The 25151-nt window shown below is 44.8% G+C and overlaps 2 protein-coding genes across 2 annotated transcripts; both read right to left on the reverse strand.

Annotated features, from left to right (window-relative positions):
* Positions 1 to 138: 138 nt before the first annotated feature.
* shbg (sex hormone-binding globulin) lies at positions 139 to 5898 on the reverse strand. The gene is made up of 8 exons (XM_073474570.1): positions 5641 to 5898; positions 4352 to 4449; positions 3890 to 4079; positions 3065 to 3226; positions 1588 to 1744; positions 1246 to 1382; positions 880 to 1084; positions 139 to 644 (listed from the first exon to the last, which is right to left on the reverse strand). Exons 1-8 carry the CDS (start codon positions 5740 to 5742, stop codon positions 511 to 513), a joined length of 1185 nt encoding a protein of 394 aa, XP_073330671.1. The 5' UTR covers positions 5743 to 5898; the 3' UTR covers positions 139 to 510.
* A 3477-nt stretch (positions 5899 to 9375) lies between these two features.
* On the reverse strand, positions 9376 to 24112 carry zbtb4 (zinc finger and BTB domain containing 4). Its single transcript, XM_073474935.1, has 2 exons — positions 24092 to 24112; positions 9376 to 17958 (listed from the first exon to the last, which is right to left on the reverse strand). Exon 2 carries the CDS (start codon positions 17940 to 17942, stop codon positions 12453 to 12455), a length of 5490 nt encoding a protein of 1829 aa, XP_073331036.1. The 5' UTR covers positions 17943 to 17958; positions 24092 to 24112; the 3' UTR covers positions 9376 to 12452.
* Positions 24113 to 25151: the final 1039 nt, after the last annotated feature.

Below are 25151 nucleotides of genomic sequence, written 5' to 3' on the forward strand. Positions count from 1 at the left end.
AAAATCCATGTGTTAAATATCTTTCTCACTCAAACCCCACTCAGCATCTATCATCAGTCTTTAATCGCGTGTTTAAATCACCTTAAAGCACTGCTGGCTTTTGTTTTGCTTCAAAAGTCACATTCATGGATAACCATATTACGGAAGAATCATATTTTATTCAAAAACATACTGTTGCACACACCAAGGTCGCAACACCCCTCACATTACATATTAATCAGCATTTTCTCTTCGAATGGGGCTAATGGGCGCGATATTCTTTGGAAAACATCTTCATATTTTTTATTTTTATATTTTTTTAAGTCTCCACATTTTAGAGGTTAATAGGTAGAAATACCACATTTGACTGTAAGTTGCCCAATAAGAGAGTATCAGTAGAGGGTGCTGTGTCTCTATAGTATATTGAGTAGACAATCTTGCACAGTACATATTTTTTTAAATGTCATTTTGATCCAAAGGAATCCACTGCAAACATCTAGTCCACATGTTGTACATGCATGCTTTCATGGTCTACGCAGGGCAGCTGTGAGAGGACACTGACATGTGTTTGACAGCTAAATCCAGGTCTAAATCTTTCTCTTGGACTTGAATCTTCTCCAGACAGCCTGTTAAGAACTGGGAGCCGATGTTGTCCTCACCCTCACCTGAAAATGAAAAGGAGGAAGAAGAAACATGAGTGACCTTGTATTGCACTCCATCAAGCTCCTGATCTGGCCAAATCAATGAGTTTCATTGATATATATTTCATTGCAACTGGTTATTTTCTTATGCTTACTCTGTTTATTTTTGTTTTTGTTTTTTTATTGTGTGTTTTTTCTGTAAATCAAATATCTGAAAATATCTACAATCTTAAGACATTACATCGCTGTTTAATCTCACCTAATAGACCTCCAACAGCAAGTCGACCCTCTCTCCACATGTTCAAGTAACCAGGGTGGCTCTCTGAACTGATAGAAAACGTAGTGGTCTTTGATTCATCTTCATCTTGAAGCACTCGCAGTAAATCTGTCTGAAAGGTTATCTCCAGTTTCTTGAGTGTGTCTTTCATACTGATCTTTTGTTCCCCAAAAGTGAGTGTGACCTCCTGCAAATTCACCGAGAGACAGAGGAGAAAAACTTCACATAGTGTGTGTCTGTAAATGTGAATGAAGAAAATGTAAATGTTCACACAGCTGTGAAGTCACACTGACTTTTACTATGCTAGGAATTATTGGCAAATTCAGTATGAGTCATTTACGTGCATACCTTTGTGTTATTATTGGACACTAAAGCGAACATTAGCTCTTGCCCAGGAGCCTTGATGCTTAAAATGGTTCCATCCATCTTACTGAAATCTCCCCACAATTCAGCCTTGACCACATGATCTGCCTCGATGGGGAAAACTGCAGAGGCCAGAGGAATGACTCACAAAATTAATAGAGTTAATTTATTGTTTATTACCATGTTACATCTGATTAGAGCCGACTATGAATAAAAAGATGCAACTTATTCGACAGGAGTGTATGCTCCAGGCCTGTTGGAAAGCTTCTGATTCTTTAAAGGAGTGTACTTGCACATATCTTGTACAATCCAGCACAATGTTCCCACCTGAGGTGTTGAAAATCGCAAATCCGGTACCAGGGAAGAAGCTGCCGGGTCGTACGTTTTGATAGCAGGGCCAGAGCTCCTCCGCCTCTGTCTCCCAGGGGACGCTGAGGTTCAGCCAGTGGCCTTCACGCACACAGCCATCCAAGTGTGGCTCGAACTACAGCAAAGAAAGCAGTAATGAGTTTACTGGAATTAACTGCAGTGGACATTGTCAAAGTCCCTACAGGGTGATTAGGCAAAAAAACAGCCACCATACCCTTGCTGGGTCAAAACAAAATAATCTGTAATTTATAAGCCCATTTTGTGGTAGTATGTCTGTTTTATTACCAAGGATGGTTCACCAAATGTTGACACTAAGTCATGTAAGAGATGTATTTCCAGCACACGGCTGCAGCCGGAGTACAGTGTGATAAATTTTCAATTTTAGAGCACCAACAGAAAAGTAATTTTTCTGGTGTTAGTCCTTCAGAGAGATCAACAAAAGGGTTTTTTTAGAATCAGAATTTTGTGGTGGGGTCCAAAATAGAAGTAACAGAGATGCCGACTAAAGGCTCAAAAACCCAGAAGTCAATGCAGTCACCATAGAGCTTGCTTTTAAATGTTATAGGGTTGAATCCCAAGTCAAGGTCCATGAACTAGCTTGTTTGTGAGCTTTAAATTATTTAACACAGTGTTCATCAGTGGATATCCTCAGTAACTGTTATGATTTCATCCTTACTACCTTTAAAGGGACAGTTCACCCCCAAATCAAAACAAAATATATTCTCCTGTACCTGTAGTGCTATTTATCTGAGCTTGGTCTCCTAAGAATAACAACCATAAAGGTAGAAAAAATCAAGCAGGTCATTACGGCCCATTTTTACATTTGTTGTTAGGAGGCTGCCTCTAGAGGGCGTAGTAATTATTATAGCTTTAGAGGAGGAAGTGAAGAGAAGCAGTGTAAAGAGCCTCAACTCCATATAGGGAGGGGAACAGGGTTAAACAAGGACTGGACTTTCATTCAGGAGCCCACTGTTTGTGAAACCAGAAGTCAGCGGTGAGTTATTTCAAGTCACTAATGTAGTCAATTACATAACGTAGCCCAGCCCTTAGACAGCTTAGTTAGCTGCAACCGATGTTGACAGGTTGAATTAGGTAGAAAGAACATAGTTTCTACTTGAAACTGCTCACAGAAAGGTCTGTGGATTATCTTGAATAGCCGGGTCATGATTTCTGGAAAGAGACATCGCTGTTGAGTTTTTCAAACATGTTTTTTTGGCACTTAAGAGAGAAGATATTAGAGAGAAGGCCGACATCTAGCAAACATCTCCACAACTTGGCAACTCACACCAATGCAATGTAGATGGAGTATCACAACAGGTAAGAGGAAAGAATGCAGTTTTGAGTTGGGGGTGAACTGTCCCTTTAATCATCACAAAATAACCTGTTCATCTATTGAACGAGACAGATAAAAGTAGATTTTATACCAACACAATACCTGAACAATCATCGCTTCCTTGTCGATCAGGATCCCGCCGAGAGCCAGTTGGAGTTTACCTGAGAGGACCTCCTCTGTCTGTTTGGACTGCATTCCCACCACCAGCCCGTTTGAGCCATCCACCTCTAGAACCACAAACTTCCCTTGGTTGCTCACCGCCATCTTGGTGGCACCAGGAGCACAAGAAGAATTCAGACTAAGAGTTCCTGCGTTGCAACAAATGGTCACCAATTTGGAAAACTACACAATATGTCCAGTATACTGTAAGATTATTGTTATGTACAAAAAAAGAAAGAAAAAAAGCCATTTCTTCTCGAGTGTTGAGCCTTAAAGAAGCATTATGTAGTTTTGGAGAAGAAATTAAACTCAGAATTTTAATATTTATAATATTAATGAGGTAATAATACAAACTCAGAAATATTTATCTTTTCCATAAGTGAATAAACAAGCTGTTCTCAGAGGAAAACAAGGTCCCCAGAACACTGTTTGAAGCTAGAATGGTGGCAGGGTCCGCCACATATAAACAAAGTAGAACAGTATGAAATTGTGTTGTCCTTTAAGGTCAGCTTGTTTATTTAGTCACAAAAACAAAGAGAGTTGTTTATTTAGTTTGTTTAGGCATACAAAAATCAATCAATGAAGATCTTTTTCTTCTGATCAAAATTTCTTCCCCAAAACTACATAATGCACCTTTAAATCTTCAACAAAATTGAGAAGATTTCACTTGTTTCCAGTGCAAAACAACTTGTTTCTGAGATCTCTGTTGCTTCAAGACATTCTCACTTGATTTGCTTAAAAAATGTTCAAACTACACTGGAAACTCACTGTGTGCCATTTTCCATCATTGAGTTTGGGGCCACCGGACACGCTGATGTGGATGTCTCCTTTGCTGATCTGCATCAGAGGAATCCCGTCTTTTAGGGACAGAACAAACCAGTCCACCCCGTTTTTGGTGTCTCCGTAGAAAATTGCACCTTCTGGGTCAAATGTTCTTAACTGAAAGGTTGACTTGATACTAGAGAGACAGGAAAACAGAAAAGAATAGTGTCAAATCCAAAAGAATGAATGGAAAGGAGTGATTTTTCTTTTCTTTAAATATGTAAGATATTGAAAATAAAGGGGCAGGATCAAAAATCTCTGTCCCCTTTCATAAGTATTCCCTGTACTTGCTTCCACACATTATCCCCAGAGTTCATTCTCAAATTTGCAAGAGCCTTCTTTGCAGATTATCAGGGAGTATTTGATGTGAAGCCTTCATTGTGCAGTGGCTTGCCCCTGCAGACATACCTGCTGATTTCACTGAGGTTGACTGTTGTGTGGATCAGTGGCGTCCAGGAGTCTCTCTCCTGACCGAGGTAGATGGTAGCCCCACCTGATACTTGTTTCTGGAAGACACAAGGCGCTCATTTAACACCAATCATTCACTTCAGCTCTTCAAACTCTGTTTTTGTATTTCCTTCCACATACTGTGATGAATTTTATTATTCAATTATTGATTAAATGTTTTAATTTAATTTTAATGTAGGGAGTTTAATTGCTGTTTAATGAGGGTAGTGTGGTCACTCAAATTCTTAAGTGGTAATGAAGTGCAAAATCAATGTGGAGTCATTTACAAGGGAGCCATATGCAAGGTATCAGTATACAGTGGCTAGGCTAAACCTAGTTGCATAAAATCATTCAATGAGGTAAAAAAAATAAAAAAAACAGTTGGCTGTGTATTTGTCCACCCACAACTGAGCAAAGTTCTCAGTCTGAACAAACTAGGAAATTCCTCTTCTGCTGGCATCTAAAATGAATACAGTATGAGTTGAATGATTTTTTTTTTTTTTTTACTATTTCATATTAAGCTATCAAAAACCCACAAAACATAGAATTAACAGAGTTTTTTGTGTCATTACATTACTTTTTCAAATGTCCTTAGTGGCTCATCAACAGATATTTCCTACTACTGAAGGACCGTGTGACCTTTGCCCTGATTAAAGCAGTTATGAAAAAGTACTCAAAAGTCATACTAAAAAAGCAAACGATGTAAAAGTAAAAAAAGTGTTCAAGTATTACTTTGGCAAAAGTGAAAGTCACCCGTACAAATAATACTTGAGTAAAAATGAATAGGCTGATTATTGGCCGCCCATCTGACATTTAATCTGAATCAATGTTATTTTTAATTTTTTTTTTCATCGGACTGCTGATCAATTAAATTAATTAAATAACAAAATCGCTACTTTGGCTCTGATGCAGTATGCAATCTCCAAAGTAACTAAAATGATCAAATAAATGTTGCGGAGTAAAAAATACAATATTTACCTCTAAAATTAAGCGCAGTGGAGGTGTAAAGCAGCAAAAAATGGAAATACTCAAGTTAAGTACAACTAACTCTAAATTGTACCTAAGTGTAGTTTTTGAGTAAATATACTTAGTTACATTCCATCACTGGTTACAGTAATCAGGATTTCCATTCTCTTTAAAACTGTTTTTGAAGATTGCTAACAGATACACGTGCTCTTGAGGCTATCAGATGGTGCCCAGTGAACTATTCATTCCAGGCGTTATAATTGTGGCATTGCATGTGAACATACCTTATCCCGTCCATTCCCCTGCCCCTCAGCTCCCCACACCAGCAGAGCGAGGCTCAAAGTGAGCAGCAGTCCACCTGCCATTTCTTTCCATAACATGGCCATCCTTCAGTGCATTCACACACCCTGCAGGCCTCCCAGTGTGCACTCTCCCGAAGCCCTTGGGTGGTCTGCAGACTCCAAGCTTCCCCGAGGTGCTGGCAGTGGAACCAGGAGCAGAAAGACTCCGCAGCTGTGTGTGAAGTGGTGGTGTGTGCTGGGAACACTGTCCTGAGGTCCAGAGGGCAATCATGCCATGACCAGTGCAGGTTATTGATCTCCAGGAGGGGAACTTCATGGTTGTGTGGTTGGGGTACAAAAGTACAAAAGCACCAAAAAGATGTCAGTTAGGGACAGTTAAAATATTAGGCCTATTAATTACAAATTCAGTAAACTGAATTCGTAATAAAATGTGCGTTTCCATCAGTCCGTCGATCTCCTGCCGATGTGATGATTCATGTAGAGTGGACACGACTGCAGGCTGGGTGAGTGACCTTAGTCAGACCATTGATGTGTGTTTACCCGTTACACACACAAACCTTGACTCACCACCCCTGGCTATGACTCGGTGTGTGTGTGTGCAGGGGCGTAGTACAAAATTCTGGACCCTGTTCACCAACATCGTCTATGGGTCCCTCAGCATATCCATGGCTTTTCATTGAAGCATCTGTCTGGGTCCTGCTCAGTTGTGCACTGAGTAGTTCTGGGTACTGTTCACATTTGAACCGATACTGATACCTGAAATTTGGTAAATTAAGAAATAACTCAATACCCTAAAATGCTAAAAAAAACAAACAACTCACAATATTAAAAAAAGAGAAAAAATCCTGGATCTGTCCCTTTTTCCGGATCTGCACCGAAAGTTAATGGGGTCTATTCTGGGCCGAGACCCATCCTACATACAAGTTTCGTGGGAATCCTTTCAGTAGTTTCTGTGTAATCGTGCTGACAAACCAGCGAACGGACCTGGGTGAAAATAGAACTTCCTTGACAGATTTAAAAATAAGTCACCAAATATGACCTGCATTACTTCAAAGGAAGAAGCTGTTCAAAGACCTGGAAACAGCTGGAGAAACTGTCTTTACTCTTTGCACTTTACTCAAAATTGGTAACTGGACTAAAATGTGGAAACAGCCAGACCTCTCTATCATTCTGGTATACAGGGAAAGAAACACTCTTGTTTGTGCAAAACAGTGTCAGGGTCAACTTGTGTGGTTACACCCCGCCTTTTCGAAACCCCACTGTTCCGAAAATAGACTTCCATTCTTTGTAATGGCGTGGTTTCCCATTTTTTCTAAAGACCCCGCTATTCCGAAAAGGCTATTGGGGAACCCCTGACCCTAACCTTAACCCTATTGGGAAGTAATTGGAACTTGAAAGTCAGATTCGGAACAGCGGTGTTTCGGAATGGAGGTGTTTCGGAACGTCTAGCTGTTCCCAACTTGTGTTGCATGTGGTTGGGCGAGCCCTGGTATTAAAACAGCTAAAGCCCTGCAAAAGAAAAGGGTAAGAGCTGCTGGTTAATTTATATTCATACTGTTAGCGACAGTAAGTTGCCATTTTTAGTGTGTTGTTGCTAGCTTGGAGATTATTGTTGTTTCCTGCAGCGACAGGGTTTTTGAAAATAGTAACACACAGAAAGCAAGAAAACTAACTAAAATAGTTGCTCAATGGCAGGCTTAAACCAACAGGCTACATCCACTGAGTCAGAATACTGATATTCCAAAAAATATCACATATTGTTTCTAGTATACTAAAGAGCATGTTTGTAAGGAAGTTAGGAAGTTAGTTAGTTAGACGCAGGCAGTTGCTGAGCTTTGGCTAACGCTGGTAAAAATGCTAAGATAGGTTCAACCAAGAAAGTAAAAAAACCCAGTTATCTCTAACAACTTCTCCAACTAGCTAATTAATTACAAAAAGATGTCAATGAAGATACTGATGCCTTGTCGTTAATGTTTGAGGGTTTACCTCTCCAAGAACTACTGCAGCGCTGGCTGCTGGCATGCTAACGTCAACTGCGGCTGTTGCAGTTGACCTGCAAACATGGTAGCACTGGCTTTTAGATGTATTTAATGTTTGACCTGGTGCTTCCTCAGGTTAGACGTGTTGACCTGGTCAGTTTTGCAATTTGCATCGCGAATATTGCAGCAAGTGTTGCCCTAACTCACTATGACTTGTTTCAGGGATGTAGGGTGAACAGAGCCCAAAAACCAAATGAGGGGAAATAGTATAGTGTGGGACAATGTAGGCCACGTTACCAATGCCGAGAGGTAGTTTAAAATTCTGATATATTGAACAGTTAATCTAAAAAATAAACATCTATTCTGCCCCATAGCTCATAACATATTCTTCGCCCTTTGGTTGACGACCACGTGCATGCAAAAAACACTTTTACCCACATTTGTGCAGTTTGATTGACATAAAACAAAATACATCCCAATGATGACGGCTCTCCCTTTTTTTCTCTTCACATTCATTGGATAAAACCAATAGTAGTACTCGTTAGTACCAACGTAATTCGGTCTGTACCCTTAAAAGTGCTGGGTTTGGTACCCAGTCCTAACACTTGTGCCCCTTTTCCCTTCGTCCTACGACCCTGTGTGTGTATGTGTGTGTGTGTCGTAGAGAGAGATACGAGAGGGGACCTGTGCTCCTTTCCAGGAAGGCTGTTACAGCCCTGAAATACTAGGAAAAGTGCAACACACAGAGATGAATAATCAGTAAACAACCTGTTGTGCAGTTCTCGAGCATTTGAAGTTAATCTTAAATGTCAAATCGCAACAAAACATAACATTTATCTTGGTCATGTGTGCACTCAAACTCTGACATATGTCAATTTACTGTGATTGAGTACATTTTCACAGCAGACATATTGACGGCATAGCAGGAAAAGCACAGGTGTAAACAATAACATTAACGACACCTGCGTTTCATTCATGTGCATGCTGGCTCATGGCATACTGGGACATGTGAATAGAGCAGAGCCATCCTTGATGTTATTAGTAACATCTCTGCTTTGCCTAATGTATCAACTCAAACTGTGAAAAAGGCCTACTGAGGTAAATTCAGTGTTTTGACATGCTGAAAAACTACAGACTGACTTTAAATCATGAATGCAGTTTTTCACTCTTGGCCTTTTAATGATGAATGTTTTGAGAAATGTGTTCAATTTCTGAAATTCTTTCATTCACATTCAATATAGTCAGAATAAATTAATCTCCTAGATCATATTTTGGGAGTGCAATGGAGCAGACTGTTTCTGTTTTAAACCACTGAGTGTCACTAAAGGGAAAGTGCTCATTCAAGGGATCAGCTCCCGACTGCCAAGGGGAAGCTGTAATCAGGTGTAGAGAAAACATGAGTGTACTCTGTGTGGTTGATGTTAAATAAAATATAAAATAACCAGAGATACTAAACAGCATTCACCAGTCAAATCAGTAGTAAATCAACACTAGGTGATAGAGGTAAACAACAGTGGACCATGTGCTCAAAAGAAGTGCAAAGGATGTCCGAAATGATCTGCTCTGAAGAGGTCGCTAAATTTTCATGTTCACAAGAGACTTCACTGAGAGAGTCGAACAATGTGAAACCAGGCATCTGCCAACTTCAAGCACATGGTTCACATTAAGAACTCTATATCAACTTGTAAAGACTAAAAAAGACATGATTTAAAAAAACACGAGTCCAGACTAGAGCTGATTTCATTGGGTCATCAGGTTAATACTTTATTTTGTTTGATTGCAGCAAAGAGAAAGAGAAAAGGGAGACGGAAACGAGGGGAGAGAGAGAGAACAAGAGGGAGGTCGGGGGGAAAAGGAGACTACAGACTTTGGGAGAGCTGTGGCTACAAGCCTTTGTATCAAATCTAAAGACAAAGTCATCAGGCAACATTAAAACATCTTTTAAAAATAACATTAACATATTCTGTGGGCTCTATATGGCACAGTATTACCCTAGACATGTACACGATACCAAAACAGTTTAGCCACACCCCTACGTCTATGAACAGCTTCATAGCAAACAAAGCCATGAACTCTATCTCCAAATTATACTGTCGTTTCTCAAGAAAATGCTCGTTTACTATTCAAATTTCTTATGCCATAACAAGGCACCTTAACAGTTGAAATCTGGCAGATCACATCTTACTATAGATAATTATTTAAATATCAAAGCAGAGGCACATTCATTTAAACTAAAACATACAGTAAATAGTTGTATATTACCACCAGATTCCAGTCCAGTCACTACAATACGTCGATTTGCATGCTTTTGGTCTGTATGATAACCGTGATGGCAAACTATGGCATAAGAAATGGTCCAAAAACACAAACATGTCCATCTACAGGAATGGCTTGAGATTATTGGAGACAGCAAGGCTTTTTTACACTGAAACTAACCCACAGAAAAGAACAAAAAAGATAACAGGTGGCCCATACACTGCCAAGGGGTATGCTGTTTAGGCAGATTTACAGTATTTTGGTTTTCATATCACGCAGTCACTCACTTCTCGTACACGAAACACGTACGCCCACGCGCAAAAGGCTTGTAACCACACCCAAGGGGATGCTTGTGCGCCCCTGCAGTTGGTCACGCTGTGTTTTAACACTCCTGCCTGAACCTAAAGGCGCCCCAGTACCATCACACACACATGCACACACACTGAAACATATGCACTTCATTCAGAGGAGGTGCAGTGCACGAGTGTTTGCTTGAGGGCAGAGGAATAATTCAACAGCTCCGATATAGTGACTGAGACGTGGCAGATACTTCTGTGGAATATTTCCAATCTGCGGTCTATAATGAATTAAAAAAAAAAAATATCAACAGAGATATGGAAGGTGAAGAGGGCAGAAAATATAAGAGGAAACAAAAGCTGTGCGCACAATGCCAGATTTGCTGAGGATATAAACGGTTAGGAAGCAAGTGTTGCTCATGCTTTGTGGATACAGAACCCAAGTTTACTGACATGTTCCTAGGACTACTGTATATATGCATACCAGACGTTATACGGTTCTTTTAACAGGTTATTTGTGTCAAAACAGAAACAAAAAGGAACTGAAACCAACTCTACCATTAATGCAGCTGTACTTCATTAACCTCATGACTAAATTTACATTCATATTTTTAAGTTTACTCCCCCTTTTCACTGAAGCCATTTTCATCTGGTAAGAGGGCTAAACAACATAAACAACAACATAGTTTAACAAAACAAACATATAGAGATAACATTACACATAACAAAAAGGCCCCCAGGAGGGCACCTGGGGAGTTTCGGCCACCACTTTGGCTGCTAAGCTCAGCCTTTTTCCTACCTCTTAGTATATGACACATGGGGCAGGAGGGGAAATAGTTCAGGCTATTTCCAATCTCCCCTCAGCTGGGGAGCTGGACAATGTTTTTGTCCCCAAAGTCATTTCTGTGGGGCTTTCTGACTCAAGAGTCCAACAGTTTTGTGCCCATATATTTATTTTCCTATCCAGAAATAACTCAATACCCTGAATCCATTTTTATTTTTCCTTCCTTGCTATCGCTTTCTTCTTCCTGGCGTAGGAAATGGAGCCTTTTACTCTTTCAATCAAAGAGGAAAGGGCTACGCAAGATGAAGGCTGACTGGTTTTTATTCTTTTCCTTTTTTATGTGAAGGAAATGAGATGAAAAACGGAAGTGCAATGGTCTACCAACCTTTAATTCTCTCCCAGTGGCCAGCTACATATCCAAAGCAGCTACAAGTGTCCCCTTTAAGTGACCACTACTTCTCTATTTTGTGCACATAAGGTATAAACTATGGTGAATGCTATACAGATCCTACAGTGTCATCTGGCCACAAAGTCGCCAGGTTAGTTGATACAATAGAAGCTCAGATGATCTGTCATTGTCATAGACTCGTGTCCAGCCATAGCAGTGACTTCTTAATGATTTGGATATGAGGAATCACTTCTAAATGCACTTCTACACCTACAGTAGCTATTCCGACTAGAGTAGGAATGCTATGTGCGTCTCACACGGAATGATCTAGCCATTCACGCACACACCTCATCACTCACCAACGCACACGCGCACACACACACACACACACACACACGCACACACACACACTCTCCCACATACGCAGTAATACCTGCTTCAGCCAACCTCTGCATGCACAAATCCTTCTATACATGTGCATGTACATGCTCATATATAACTTTCATGGACAGTTTAACAACAGGATACACCTGCATTTGCTCATACAAACACACGCAAGGTTTGAGTTGCTTGATGCGCCACCTCCAACTGTGTTGAGTAAGGACCCTTCTGTCTCATCCCTTATCCTTGCCCACACAAGCCTTCCCTGAAGAGCGTTTATCCTTGTTATGCGGTGACTATAAAGGGAAGCAGACTGAACTAATTTTTCACATAACACACACCCTGTTAGCAGTTCTTATTCTTATAGATAATATAATGAGTCAGGGAGGAAGATTAATCAAGCTCTAGAACTACGACACACTACAGCAAGACAGGAGACACACAGAGAAAGGTGAGCAAGAGTAAAGATAGGGGAGCGATGATACGTCACTATAATATCAGCCTCTCTCCCCGTTTCTTTGCTCCTTCTCCCTTCATCCTACTCCTGTTTCAATGCCTAGCTCTGATCTCTACTGAATAAAAAAGAGGCAGGGGTGCTGTGCGAGTGTACTCAGTGACCCAGTGAGCACGCACCCCTCCCACTCCCACTCCCATCCTCAACAGGCCAGGCAGTCCCCATTGAATTATATTCCTTAGAGTGCTTCTGTGTCCTACGGTTTGCTGCCGCTGCTGTCTCGTTGCTTCTTGCTGCTGCCACTGCTGCTGCTGTAGAGGCTGGGATTGGCCACAAGCGGGTGAGGGGCTGCACCCATGTAGGGTCCAGCAGCGGCTGCGTAGTTGAAGATGGCAGGGAGGAAAGGCAGAGGCTCCACCTTGTCCCCTCCAGGTGCCATCATATTCAGAGCCACAGGAAGAGCTGCCAGGTTATAAGGGTAGGCCAGCAGCTGGGGCCCATAGAGCAGCTGGTAAGGGTCCGGATAAAATGGCAGCTTAGCCAGGTCCCCGCCATTAGGGACCATCATTTTTCCCAATGGGCCAAAGGGAAGCGCTCCAGCGGGGTAGGAGGACATGAGCAGATTGTCCTCCTGCTTCTTACCAGAGCGGTAGCTGTCTGGCACAATAAGGGGTAGGGGATAATTCTGGGCAGGGTAGCCCACTGGGGTGGTGTCCCCCTGCTGGGAATCTCTGGAAGAAACAGTGTCCTGGTGCTCAGGCTCAGGTGGTTGGGGGGCTCGGGGGAGAAGCAGAGCATGGGCAGAGGGGCGGTCACCGGCACCAGCTGCTCCTGTGGGCAGTGTGAGCCTGTCAAGTCCTTGTGAAGTGGAGTGAACCTGTCGGTTGGCTTGAGCTAACAGTCCGATAGTTGAGGGGGATCGACAGGGGGACTTGGGAGTGTGCCTGTGTGAGGAGGGTCCATTCATAGTGGTTTGAGTGGGGATATGCTGGGGGGACGGCACAGGGCTCAAGGGCTCCTCTTTAGGCACCAGCAGAGAAATCTGGTCATCTGGGGCATGTGCAACTCTACTCATTTGCGGGCCCCTATCTATCTCTGTTTCTCTCTCTGTCACCATTTCTTTGTCCCTTTCCCTTCCTCTCTGTCTCTCGAGCTCCCTCTCTTTCTCTCTCTGCCTCTCTATCTCCCTCTCTCTAGCTAGAATAGAGGACATGGTCAGGTCTTGTGCTTCATTGGGAGAGGGACTCCTGGACAGGGACTGAACTCTGAGATCTTGGACCAGAGGTGGTTCCTCATAAGTTCCATGTAGAAATATACTGTTCCCACCCTGCCTCTCTCTGTCCATAATGACCCCATCCCGTTTCATGAATCCCCCCTCAGAGATGAGAGCTGTTGTCATGGAAACAGGAGGAGCAGCAGTGGTTATTCTGGTCTGTGATGTCATGGGCACATTTGGAGAGGTGTTGGTGGATGCCACGATGTGCACAGGGCTGGGTATTCTGTGGATCTGGCTGTCGAGGTTCTTTTTGCTGGGGGTGCGGTAGTCCAGACATTCAGGTCCATTCATGACAAGCACACTTTGGAGAGTTGAGGGTGTGGCAGGTGTGAAATCATGTTTAGTTGGCGTAAGGTTTACTGGGCTTTCTAATGGGGGTTCTGCAATTTGTGGGCTGGGCTCTCTCTCCGGAGCTGGATGTGTGAGCTCTGTCAATTCAGGTTTGTCGCTGAATTCTGACATGTGATGCTCATCTGTCAGTTCACTGAGATGGTCTTTATGCTGCTGTGATGCCAAACAGTCACCACTGCTGGGTGGGTCTGGTGTTGAATAACTGATAACTGAAACAGAGAGAGCACTGGGAACCTGTCCTTTATCAGTCTCTAGGTCTCTGCTAACAGTGTTAACAACACTCTCTGTTGTTTTTGGCTCTGAGTCTTTATCTTCCTTTTCTCTCTCTGGGGAACTGCTTAACTCATGGCGTCGGATATGGCGAGTCAGTGCTGAAGAGGTCTTGCACACCTTATGACACTGTGGACAGGTGTGTCGTGATAATGCTCTTCTGCTTAGGCGACTTGGGCTAGAATTACTCCCTACCAAGCCTACTTGCCCTCCTTTTTCTTCATCATACTTTGCCATCTCTGGCAAAGATTTAACCCCAAGCCCTTCAAGTTGTTCGCCAAGTGCCACTTTAGGGGGTACAGAGGGTGCCTCAGTAGGCTTGGGATGCTGGGCTCTCTGGTGGTCTTCCAACTTATCCCTTGAGGGGAAAGTGGCTCGGCAGAAGAGGCATACAAACTCCAGCAGATGGCTCAGCTCGTGTTTGTCTCGCTTCCTGGGGCTTGAGAACCAGCGGCCACATGTACCACACTCTGCTGCATTCCCATTAGTCCAAGGCCGCCTCTTTATTCCCATAGGAGCCACTGAGGTAGAGACAGGAGGCTTTGGAGAGGGCAGAGGAGGAGCGGCGAGGTCGTGACGGGCCTCCTTAACTTGTTCTTCTGCATCTTTGTTTTTCTCCTTCAAAGGGGCGGAGAGATAATCTTTCTTTTTCCTCTCTCCCTTGTCTCTGTTAGCTTTTGATGCTTTTTTAGCATCCTCAATCTTCCCATCCTCCTCTTCCTCATCCTGTGATTTATCTGTTTCTTTATTCACATGGTTCTTGAGCCTCTCTGCTCTCCTCTTCAGCCGAATGGAACGCTTGAACTTCAGTTTCCTTTGCCAGCTCTTGACCCTCTGTAGGTGTGCTTGGGCCTTTCTCTTAGGCTTGTAGGAGTAGTAAGGCCGCCATAAATTATCCTGCGTGTCATGGTCGCTCTCCTGCTCGCGAACCTCCCGACGGAAGTAATACTCCCTCACTTCATCAGGGGATTTGGAGCTCTTTTTCCTGACCTCCTCCTCCTCCTCTTCCTCACATTCCCCTTCTTCCTTTTCACCTTCTTCTTCTTCCAAACTGGCTCTGCGGTGGAGGCGGTGCTTATGGTGATGGTGGTGGGAGTGAGAATGGCGTGGTTCCTTGGCTTCCCGCATAGATGATGTCTCACACCGTTTGGTTTTCGGGGGAGAAAGGCTCTTGTCTCTTCTAAGGTCTGTTTCAGAGATGCTGCGCTTCACTATTGCTTCCTCACCAATACGTACAGTGATCTGGCACAGTGGCCCTGCCTCTTTGACCTGTGACCCTACAGATGCTGACAGCTGCTTAGAGTTAGAGATCTCACTTTTGCTGTGGGACTTGCGTGATTTGTGAAATAATCTGCCTGTCTCTGCATCCTGTCTACCTCCTGAGCGCTCCTCTGTGGTATCTGAACTGTCTCTTGACCTCTTTCTATGACTATCTGCACTATCTCTTTGTGTTTTCGGCCTGGGACTGCCCTTGTGTGAAGTCTGACTGCTGCTGTTGTCAGGGGAGGGGCTATTCAACGGGCTTTTTTCACTTCCAGAGGTGACCTGGTTGCTGTGCACAATGACAGAGGATGACACCGCTGTTCCATGAACTATGACAGAGGGTTTTGTATGGCCATATGTTATCACAGAAGGCATGCTTGTTTCTGTGCCTCTGCCACTCTTGGGAGTTTTGGTTTTGCTGCTACTAGACATTTTGAAGCTGCCACTGCCTCTACCCTGCTCCAACTCTAGGGCCTCACTGTCATGTTTTCTAACTTGGGGCATGTCCGTTTGGGGGAGGGGTGTTAGTGTGGAGAGGTCCCTGTGCTCAGCCACAGAAACAGGGAAGCCATCGGGGAAGGCATCTGGGTCAGGCTTTACACTCTGAGGGTGGGCCCCACTGATGAGGCTTTGTAGGTCCCCAGGGCCCAGAGCACAGCCCAGGCCAGGCAGGGAGAGGGAAGGTGTTTCAGTTGGTGGCAGGAGCAGGCCATTATGCAAACTGTCACTGTAGGTCTTGTAGGGTCTCTTCTGGGAGCGCATGGGGAGAAGGCGGTAGAGCTTGAGGGCATTCGCTTTCTGCTTGTAACCCCCATTAGCAGTCTTTTCACTGGAGATGAGACTGGGATTAATCCCATGAATGGCCTTCTGGTGTGTTTTGAGATTGTAATAGGTGGCAAAGGCATCCCAACAGAAGATGCACTGGTAGCGTCGCTCTCCTGTGTGCCACACCTCATGCTTTGTGCGGTACTCAGCCAGGGCAAAGACCTTGTCGCAGTAATGGCAGGGATATCTGCGGCGCCATGAGTGCACATTAGAGTGACGCTTCAGGCTGGATAAAGTCATGTAGGAACGCTCACACACAGAGCAGAAGTAAATGACATTGCCATCTACCACCTTCACAAAATGGTGTTCATCACCCTCGAGTATCTCTGTGGCTGCTGCATCATCACCTTGGATACGTGCCAGGAGGCTCCGTGCTTTCTTCCCTGGCCGCGCCTTACTGATGTCTGTTTCTCCCACAATCACTCCCCCCTCCACTCTCACCTCACCGTCCTCCAGCGGCTCCTCCTTTGGCTGCACAGTGAGCGGAGGAGGGCCCAGGCTGTTGGAGGGTAGGCTTGGCACCCTGCAGGCGGCCTCATGGGATTGCAGTCTCTTGCTGTGGATGAAGACTTTGCCACAGTAACGGCAACTGAGGGCGCGGCTGCCACGATGCAGCCGCATGTGGACCGTCAGGGAGGAGGCTGAGCTGAAAAGCCGGTGGCAGACGCCGCAGATCAGCTCGGGCTTCAGGCTGTCGGTAGGGGAGTAGGAGGATGAGTGTGGGGGTGCAGTAAGACCCTCTGATGGGGGAGGAGGGGGTGGTGGTAAGGGGGGAGGGAGGTGGAGGGTGGGTGGGTGAAGACTTGGTCCATGAGGGCTTCCCACTTTCCCAGCTGGTCTTCCAGTTATTTTCTCTCTCCTCTCTGCGTCCCCTCCTCTCTGATAGGCTGATGTGCCCAGACTAAAGAGGATCTGGGCAGTTTGAGAGGGTGAGGCCGTACCATTGGCCAACCTGTGCCTCTCATCCCATCCATCACTGCTATAACCACCCCCTAAAGACCCACTGGAGGATCTCGGGGGTGACCTGTGAAACTGAGTCTCTGTATTGAGTCTGGAGCACTTCAGAGGAGGCGGGGATTTTATATCCTTTCTGATAAGTGCATGAACAGTCATGGGAGATGAGGAGGAGGACGGTGAAGAGGACGGAGAGCTGTCGTGCCTCGGGGGCTTAAAAGGTCTGTGCTTTACGTCCATGGTAGCATCCAGTTTCCACAGCGATGCCTCATCTGAACTCTTGGAGGATGGCCGCCGTCGGTGGGGGGAAGGGGAGGATGAGGAGGAGCTGCGACAATGGTTTGGAGATGTCAGAGAGGCTGGAAGAGGGGCGGCACTGAGTGGGAAGCTTAGGGTGATTTTTGCATTTTTAGGTCCATCAGCCATGTCCTCCAGCCTGTCCTCCATCATGGCCTCTCCCCGGCCTCCATGCCTTTTACCCTTCATCTCCAACTGCTCAGCTTCCCCTTCCTCCTCCTCCTCTTCTTCAGGCTGAGAGGCCACTCCAAGACAGCAGACTGGTTTGTGTAGTCCTTCGATCTCTCTGTGTAAAAGTGAGGAGGCCCGAACTGGGTGAAGGGTCTCTACAGCCACTAACAAGGAAGACAAAGGTGATGACTGCTGACTCTGGTGGCACGTGGTGTCCTTAGTTGCACAATGTGTGAAGTTGCAGAGGGGACTTAGCCCAGCATCCAGGTGTTGCTCACTCAGACTCGTCTGAATAAGGCCCGCATGGAGGGGGTCCCACACCTTCTCACCGGACACCATGACCAGCCCCCGAAATCTGAAAGAGAAAAAAGAAATAATGTATTAGCATTATAAACATCTTTAGATAAATGTACAGCATGTACTTTAACATCGACACAAAGCAAGGAATTATCATTTCACCCAAAGATTTTGCAGTAGCAGTCATGACGCTTGTGGAACACTTTGAGAAACGGAAAAGAAAACTAAATGCCCCAGCAATGCTGAACTCCGACAGCTCAGCCAGGAATGGTGAGTGCAAGGAGGGAGAGGGCAGGGGGAAGGAATGAATCTGCGGCAGTGCTGGTTTAGATTTCAGCGTGCCACAACCAAGCCTTCAGAAAGGCATTCCAGAGATCCATCTCCCTCTCGGCTGTGACACAACATTCCCTATGCCTAATTGGAAGGCATTCAGATTTAATCAAGATTCAGAATAGTGTTGACTTAGATTCATGGCACGTAACGCACATAAAAATAGTCCCACACTCTAGCCATTTGTGCAAGAGCCTTGTTAGCCATTCCTGGCAGTGGCTAGTATTTGCCAGGCACGACTCTAACCATTTATTTGTGAAGGCAAAGACGGGAGGGAAGGAAAGAGGGGAAGAGGAGAAGGGAGGGAGATTGTATGCATGTGCACAGAGAAGGGGTGTTTTTCCGCCCTCTGCATCCGGTACAATCTCAGCTAAGCTGTAGGAGATGAGCGACAGGCTATTCTCATTTCCATTCTAATTCGACTGCCATGGTGGCGGATCATGCAGTCCTCCTGCAATTTCTCCATATGTAAGATAGCTGCAGGTTCCCGCGTAAGAGGCAATATGCTGTTATTACTTATTTAAAATGGGTGCATCTGTTTAGGTCTGCAGGAGGGGGAGAAAGACGGAGACAGTATAAGGCCATAATGATGCGACGAGAAGAAAAATCCTCAGTCATGCTTTTCTGCCTGCGTTTTCAAGCAGCAAAGCAGCCAGGAAGGCAGGCCGCTGTAAAATTCCACAGGCAGCCCAGAACAGGCAGAAACTAGGTCAGCACTGTTATTGCAGAGGGAAGAGGAGGGAGAGAGAGAGAGAGGGTGAGGATGAGGGAGAGTGAAAGGGTGATAGAAAAAGGGAGAGAGAAAGAGAGTGAGGGTTAGTGAGAGAGCAGGAGACAGAGAGAAGGAGAAAGGGGGAGGAGGAGGAGGGTGGGCTGAAACAGGAACAGTCAGACACACAGCACAGTCAGACAGACAGGAGCCCAGGCAAACACTAACACACACAAAAACAACCAGCACATAGACAAACATATAATCACACATGTACAGTCACACAAGCAAACATGCATGTGTACACAGCACTGTAGGTACACTCATACTCAGATAGGCATAAACAAAGTAGTTCAACATGGACAGGCCCACTTGTAAATGACATTCAAAACCAAAAGGTGAGTGTGAGTGCAACACTGAGACTGAGGACACAGGTGGAATGAAGTACAGGCAACAAAAGGAAAACACAACAGTGTATTAATGACGTACTTAGCGCAAGCAGTGACACATGCTTTTTGTTGTTAAGGGACAACAAACCAGCTCATGCCTTTTCAAGATATCTGAAAACATGATGCATAATACTGTCTCGCCAGGCTTGCCATATTTTGCTGCTCTGTATTGAAATAGGCCGTCATTGTCACTCACATTTGCTGAGCGATAGATGTTGTGCAGGAAATCCCTTATGGCAAGCTGCTACAAGTGGGCGGACACACTGAGAGACAGCGCTAAGGCTAAAAATTTCACCATCTCATCTGATGCTTGCGCGGCGGACAGGAAAATGCGTATGACGCCCCCTCGCTCTTTTCTTTATCTCCCTGTGACGCACGCAGCCGCTGCACAAGCACAGCCTGCACGACGCGCTGTCTGACTGTGACAGGCAGCTTTTAACACGCTTTAAATGTGCCGGAGTTACTCATACACACTGAAATGTGTGCACAAATTGTACAGGACATGCAGAAAAACACTTTTTCTTATTTGTGCAGATGAGTGGAGGCACACATCAACACACAGACATCCTTTTGTACGACTTACGGGCACACAAACAAACGTGATCATGAATGTGAAAAAGGACCCTAAAGCAGAATCAAAACAAACAGCAACAGTGTTCCCACACCTCTCTGCAACAGGATGTTCTGAGCAAACAAACATGTTGGTCAGCCTATGAAGTGTTCGTCTATTTACGCTTGTTGCACTACAAAACTGCATAGCACGAACAGGTTCTCAGCTGACGCAAGACAAATGACTGACTAGACTCACGTAAAACATAAAACAACTAATACCAAACGCACTGGCCCTCATAAAGCGACAGACATAGTCACTTCACTGACAGGCAGAGAGAACAGAGGCATACTTTTAGTCACACACAGATTTAATTTGTGTTCCATATCAAATGACCAATGTGAGGCAAAAATAAACACTGTTGGTTTTTAATTCTGGGAATTTGTTTATTTAATGTCAAATCATTAGAAATAGCACAAACTTGCCAACCTCAGCTTTGTCTAACTTTTAAAACCAATTAATTTATAACAAATTGTAAATAATTTATAACTCTTGCAAATTATAACAATGTTTGGCTCATTAATCCTAACATATTGTCTGCTTGAATTTTGCATCTAATTCATAACAGCAGAAGTTTTATTATTTGACACTGAGACACGAGCATCTGAGAAACACGGATGACTTTATGACCTTGGAAACCATTAGTAATCCACTGAATTTAAACAGTCACTAGGAACATTACTGCTAAAGTGGACTTGCATAACATAAGGCAGGACGGCAGAGGAGTTTGGCTGGTACGCCAGCTCAAGGCCTTGAACCAGCCGTTGAGCAATCTGTTTATTCCACACTGAAACTTGTGCTGACAGACAAATAAGCATTAGGATTCGATGCTTGTTTGTTTTGTTTTCCGTTTTGCCATCTTCCCTCTGAAAAGGAAATTCTACAAAAATCTAACCACAAGTATTGTGATATTTATGCACTTCAAAGAGAAAGTGCATGCAAACTGAAACGTATATGACTCTCAAATAGGCTGTTTTAAGGTATTTGGTCGAATACACTGTAACTATAATTGAGGATTTAAAGTCTGATCATGGCAAATTACATTTTTAATACTGTTTTAATGCCGCTTAATATACTTTCACATTTTATAAGAATGTAAACAGCTAACATTTGTACTGAAGCCTCATTAAAATGTATTTAATAGAGCACAGCTAAAATCAAGCCATCTCTTTTGCAGTAAACTCTACTTAAAGGATAATTCTGGTTGATTACAACTTATTTTCATAGAGACTTAAAGTTAAAGAGTTCGGGGCTTAAAGAGACAGGAGCTAAAACAGTGTTTCAGACAGGGGGAAATACCTTATTTAAACGCTTTCTAGTAGTAACCCAAACTAAAATTATGAACCTAAAAATGAGCGTTTTTACAGGTCTTGGAGAGTACTACTATATATGTGAAAAAAGTAGAATAAAGCCTTTTGTGGCTCCAGATGAAGTTGCATGTAATATGATAAATTGCCTCAAGTGATGTCGCTCAGTGTCTAAGTTGCATCGTGGGTAATCAGCGTCAGGTTTTGTAAAGAAAGAAAAATATGTGGAATAAAAAGGATGATATCTTTAATTCTGCTGTATTGATTTTGATCTTTTGTTTTTAAACTATCCATAACGAGTCCAACAGGGATATGGGAGTGCAATGTTTGACCAAAACTTGGTGCCTACATTACCAATTAGGCAATTTATCAGCTAACATGCAGCTTCCTCTGGAGCCACAAAACATTTTTAACTGCTTTTTTCACATATGCAGCATTACTCTTCAAGACCTGTAAACACACTTTAATGTGTGAAATTGGAGTTAACCTTTAAGTACTGCAGGTCAAAGCGGAACCAGGAAGTCGATCTGTATTTAGCATATTTCTTCTTCTCACTTCTATTTTAGCAGGTTGGTGAGTGCAGTGTTATTGTGACTAACAGGAATGGGAGCCAAAATGCTGAAAAACAAGAAATAAGTTGTAAGAAACCAGAATCATCCTTTAACGGTATCTGTAGCAGTCATGTGCTGACGTCTTGGATGTGTGTGCATGTGTGTGCGTGTGTGTGTGTGTGTGAGGGGTTAAGGGGAGTGCCTGCAAGGCAGAATGTGGGGGGCCTCGGTGTTCCAGCCGGCGAGCCAGCGGCGAGGAGCATGTGGGAAGAGGAAGGTGTTGGTTGGGCTTTCTCCCCAGTGAGGGGCAGCCAGAGGGGCCCGGCTATCGGAGCAGCAGTTGGTCTGTAAAGAGAAGGGTGTATGTGTGCGAATATGAGGGTGTGTGTGTGTGTGTGTGGGTGAGTGGGAGGGGGGCATCGTTAGCAAGAGCAGCTACTGAACTCTCTACAACCCCCCGGCCAAGAGAGCGTGGTGGAGCCAGCCAGATGGGATAGACGGAGAGAAGGAGGGAGGAGGTGAGGGAAGCTGGTATGGGTCGGGGAGTGGTTGAGTGGAGGTGGTTGTGGTAGTGTGAGCGGGGGAGCTGGGGGTAACTTCAAACATGTCTCTCCTATGTTCACATTTCATGGTTTCCTTGTCTTTTAGATCCCCCTCAGCATGACTGACTGCATGCCCCCTCAACTCCCCCTCCCTACGTGTAAACTGTCGTACCGTGGTGTTTTCGCATGCCGCTCCACGCACCAGCGAACCTGCCCATGTCCTGAACGCCACACTCTCCATGCTCTGTTAGCTCTCAGCCCAGCACGTAATTCCCATAATTCTGCTCCCTGCGACAGAATCATGGGAGGCATTAGGAAACAGCAAGGCCGAAAAAAGTACCCCTGGAGAGCAGTAACACTACACCGGTGACCTTTTTGAGGTAATTTCCCCAAAATCATTTTCAATTTCACACGTAGTCCCTGTTGAAGGGGGCGTGAAAGCCCCTGTTGGAGTTCTCAGTCTCAAACAACCAAGCAACATCTTACTATTAGCGAGGCTGAGGCATTTTACGACAGTCACCATATACTGCATGTTGGGTTAGAGAAGATGCTGCACCAGTTTCCTGAATATGTCCACATCCTTTATGTTTGTGGCATTGTGAAAAAACAGAGCCAACCAGATTGGTTTTGCACTCTGCAAAACTTGCATGGTAGCACCTTTATGCCTGTGCAGAAAAAAACGGCCCAAATACAAATACAGCAGATGTGTTTTATCTTAGGAAACATAAATAACCAAAATAAAAAGGCTGCCAACACTGTGACAACATCAACTATGTGACACCACAGAGCAGCGAGAAGCTACACTTCCTATTGCCTGACCTATGACCCCTACCCCTGATGCAGTGTGGATCATATATTCCATACATTGAATGCAGGGGGGCTTGGCTTGGCATCCGTGAAAAGCAGGAATGTGGAGTAGTTGGCAGCAGATGCTCTGTTGTTTTGGAAAAGAAAAGTAAGGCTCCGGGCAGCCACAACGGGGCTGGTGACATCAATATGCCCTCTGCTGCTCTACGAGAGACAACCTCCAGCACAACAACAGGCTGGTAAAATGGAGGACAAAACTGGGCGGCCCAAAACCGAAATAAGAGACAGAACCAGTCGCTGGAGCGAGAGATGTTTACTGTCGCCTGCATACAAGTTTTTCCCTCAAAACACTTCTTCTTAGTAGTAAGTTGATGGGCAAGGGGTGGCAGACCGGCCCACCATGTTAGGACCCCAACAACAAAAGCTCACATCTGCTCTGACGTGTGCTGGACGCCCCCCATCTGTGGTGAATCACAGAGACGCGAGAGGCTTCGATAAATTAAAAGTTTCATCACAATCTCAAAACGAGTCATCGCTCTTGAAAAAGAACTGCGTGGTGCGCCAGCAACAGAGGGGAGGATGAGGGAGACAGGGCCTGTTACTGGCACACGCACACACACAGGCAGACCCAGCACAGACACACACACATAAATACGCGCCCACAAACACACACACACTGCATAAATGCGCACACCCACCAACACTCACGCCCCAACACACGCACAGTAAAATAAAAACCTTTTCCTCCTCTTCACGCGCGGAGCGGCTGCCGCCGCAGCAGCAGAGTGAAGCAGAAAAACAAGCAGGAAAACAACAGAATTCAGCCTCTCTTCCTCTTATTCTCTCTGGCTGTCTCTCAGGAAGGCAAGCATACAAGAGAACGTACCTCGGAAAACCTCCTGCTGCATCTCTGCTGCGATGTGTTCTCTCCCCTCACACTCCCTCTCTCCCTCTCCCTCTCTCTCTCTCTCTCTCTCTCTCTCTCCCCCTCGGTCTGTGTATGCGCACGTCTGAGTGTGTGTGAGAGAGAGAGAGAGAGAGGGAAAGAGAGAGGGTGAGCGCAGGGAGAGGCGGTGCACACACACACACACACACACACACATACACACACATACAGGCAGCAGTGTGTGAAGACAGAGGGCAGGAGCGATTCTCACACTCGAACTTGCTTGCTCTCTCTCACTCACTCCCCCTTTTCTTGCTCTCTCTCCTCTCTCACTCCAGTTTCTGACACACGATTCTTAGTGTTTTTGCTCTTTTTTTCCAGCAAGTGAATCCCCCCCTCTGCATGTACCCCCCACTCCAAACCGACCCCCCCCCCCCCACTGAATCCAATCTTCTTTTTATTTGGAAGTGTTGTTCCCTCACTCCCTCTCTCTACACACACACACACACACACACACACACACACACACACACACACACGCACACACACGCACACACATGCACACACACACACACTACTTTATATACACAAAGCCCAGCGATAGGGAGAGGGAGGGAGAGGCAGAGGGAGACAGAGTGGGAGAGCAAGCAAGCAAGAGGACGCCATTTAAGCAGTTTGTTACGAGCACTGCAAGTCCCCAAAATGGCTGAAAACAAACAGGAACCACGCCAACTCTAAAAACCTGGGCACAAGGACGGACGGACAGAGACACACAGACAGGGAGTGAGAGGGGAGTGAGTGAGGGAGATGGCGAGAGAGTGAGACAGAGAGACGACAAACTGGTGGTAGTCAAATGGCGGATGGGAGCACTCTGTGAAACAAGTGAAGTTGAGGGAAAAATGGAGGCATTAAAGGGGCACTCCAGTGATTTAGCACAGCGCTCTGATAAAATTCAGGGACTTATGAGAGACAGATTAAAAAAAGAATGGTCAAAATCGATGCAGCAGAGGCCGAGATATCCTGACTTAAAGTTCGTAGTGTGGGTAGAGCATCATAAATG

The sequence above is a fragment of the Pagrus major genome, chromosome 10 (genome assembly GCF_040436345.1).
Source record: "Pagrus major chromosome 10, Pma_NU_1.0".
Taxonomy (NCBI): domain Eukaryota; kingdom Metazoa; phylum Chordata; class Actinopteri; order Spariformes; family Sparidae; genus Pagrus; species Pagrus major.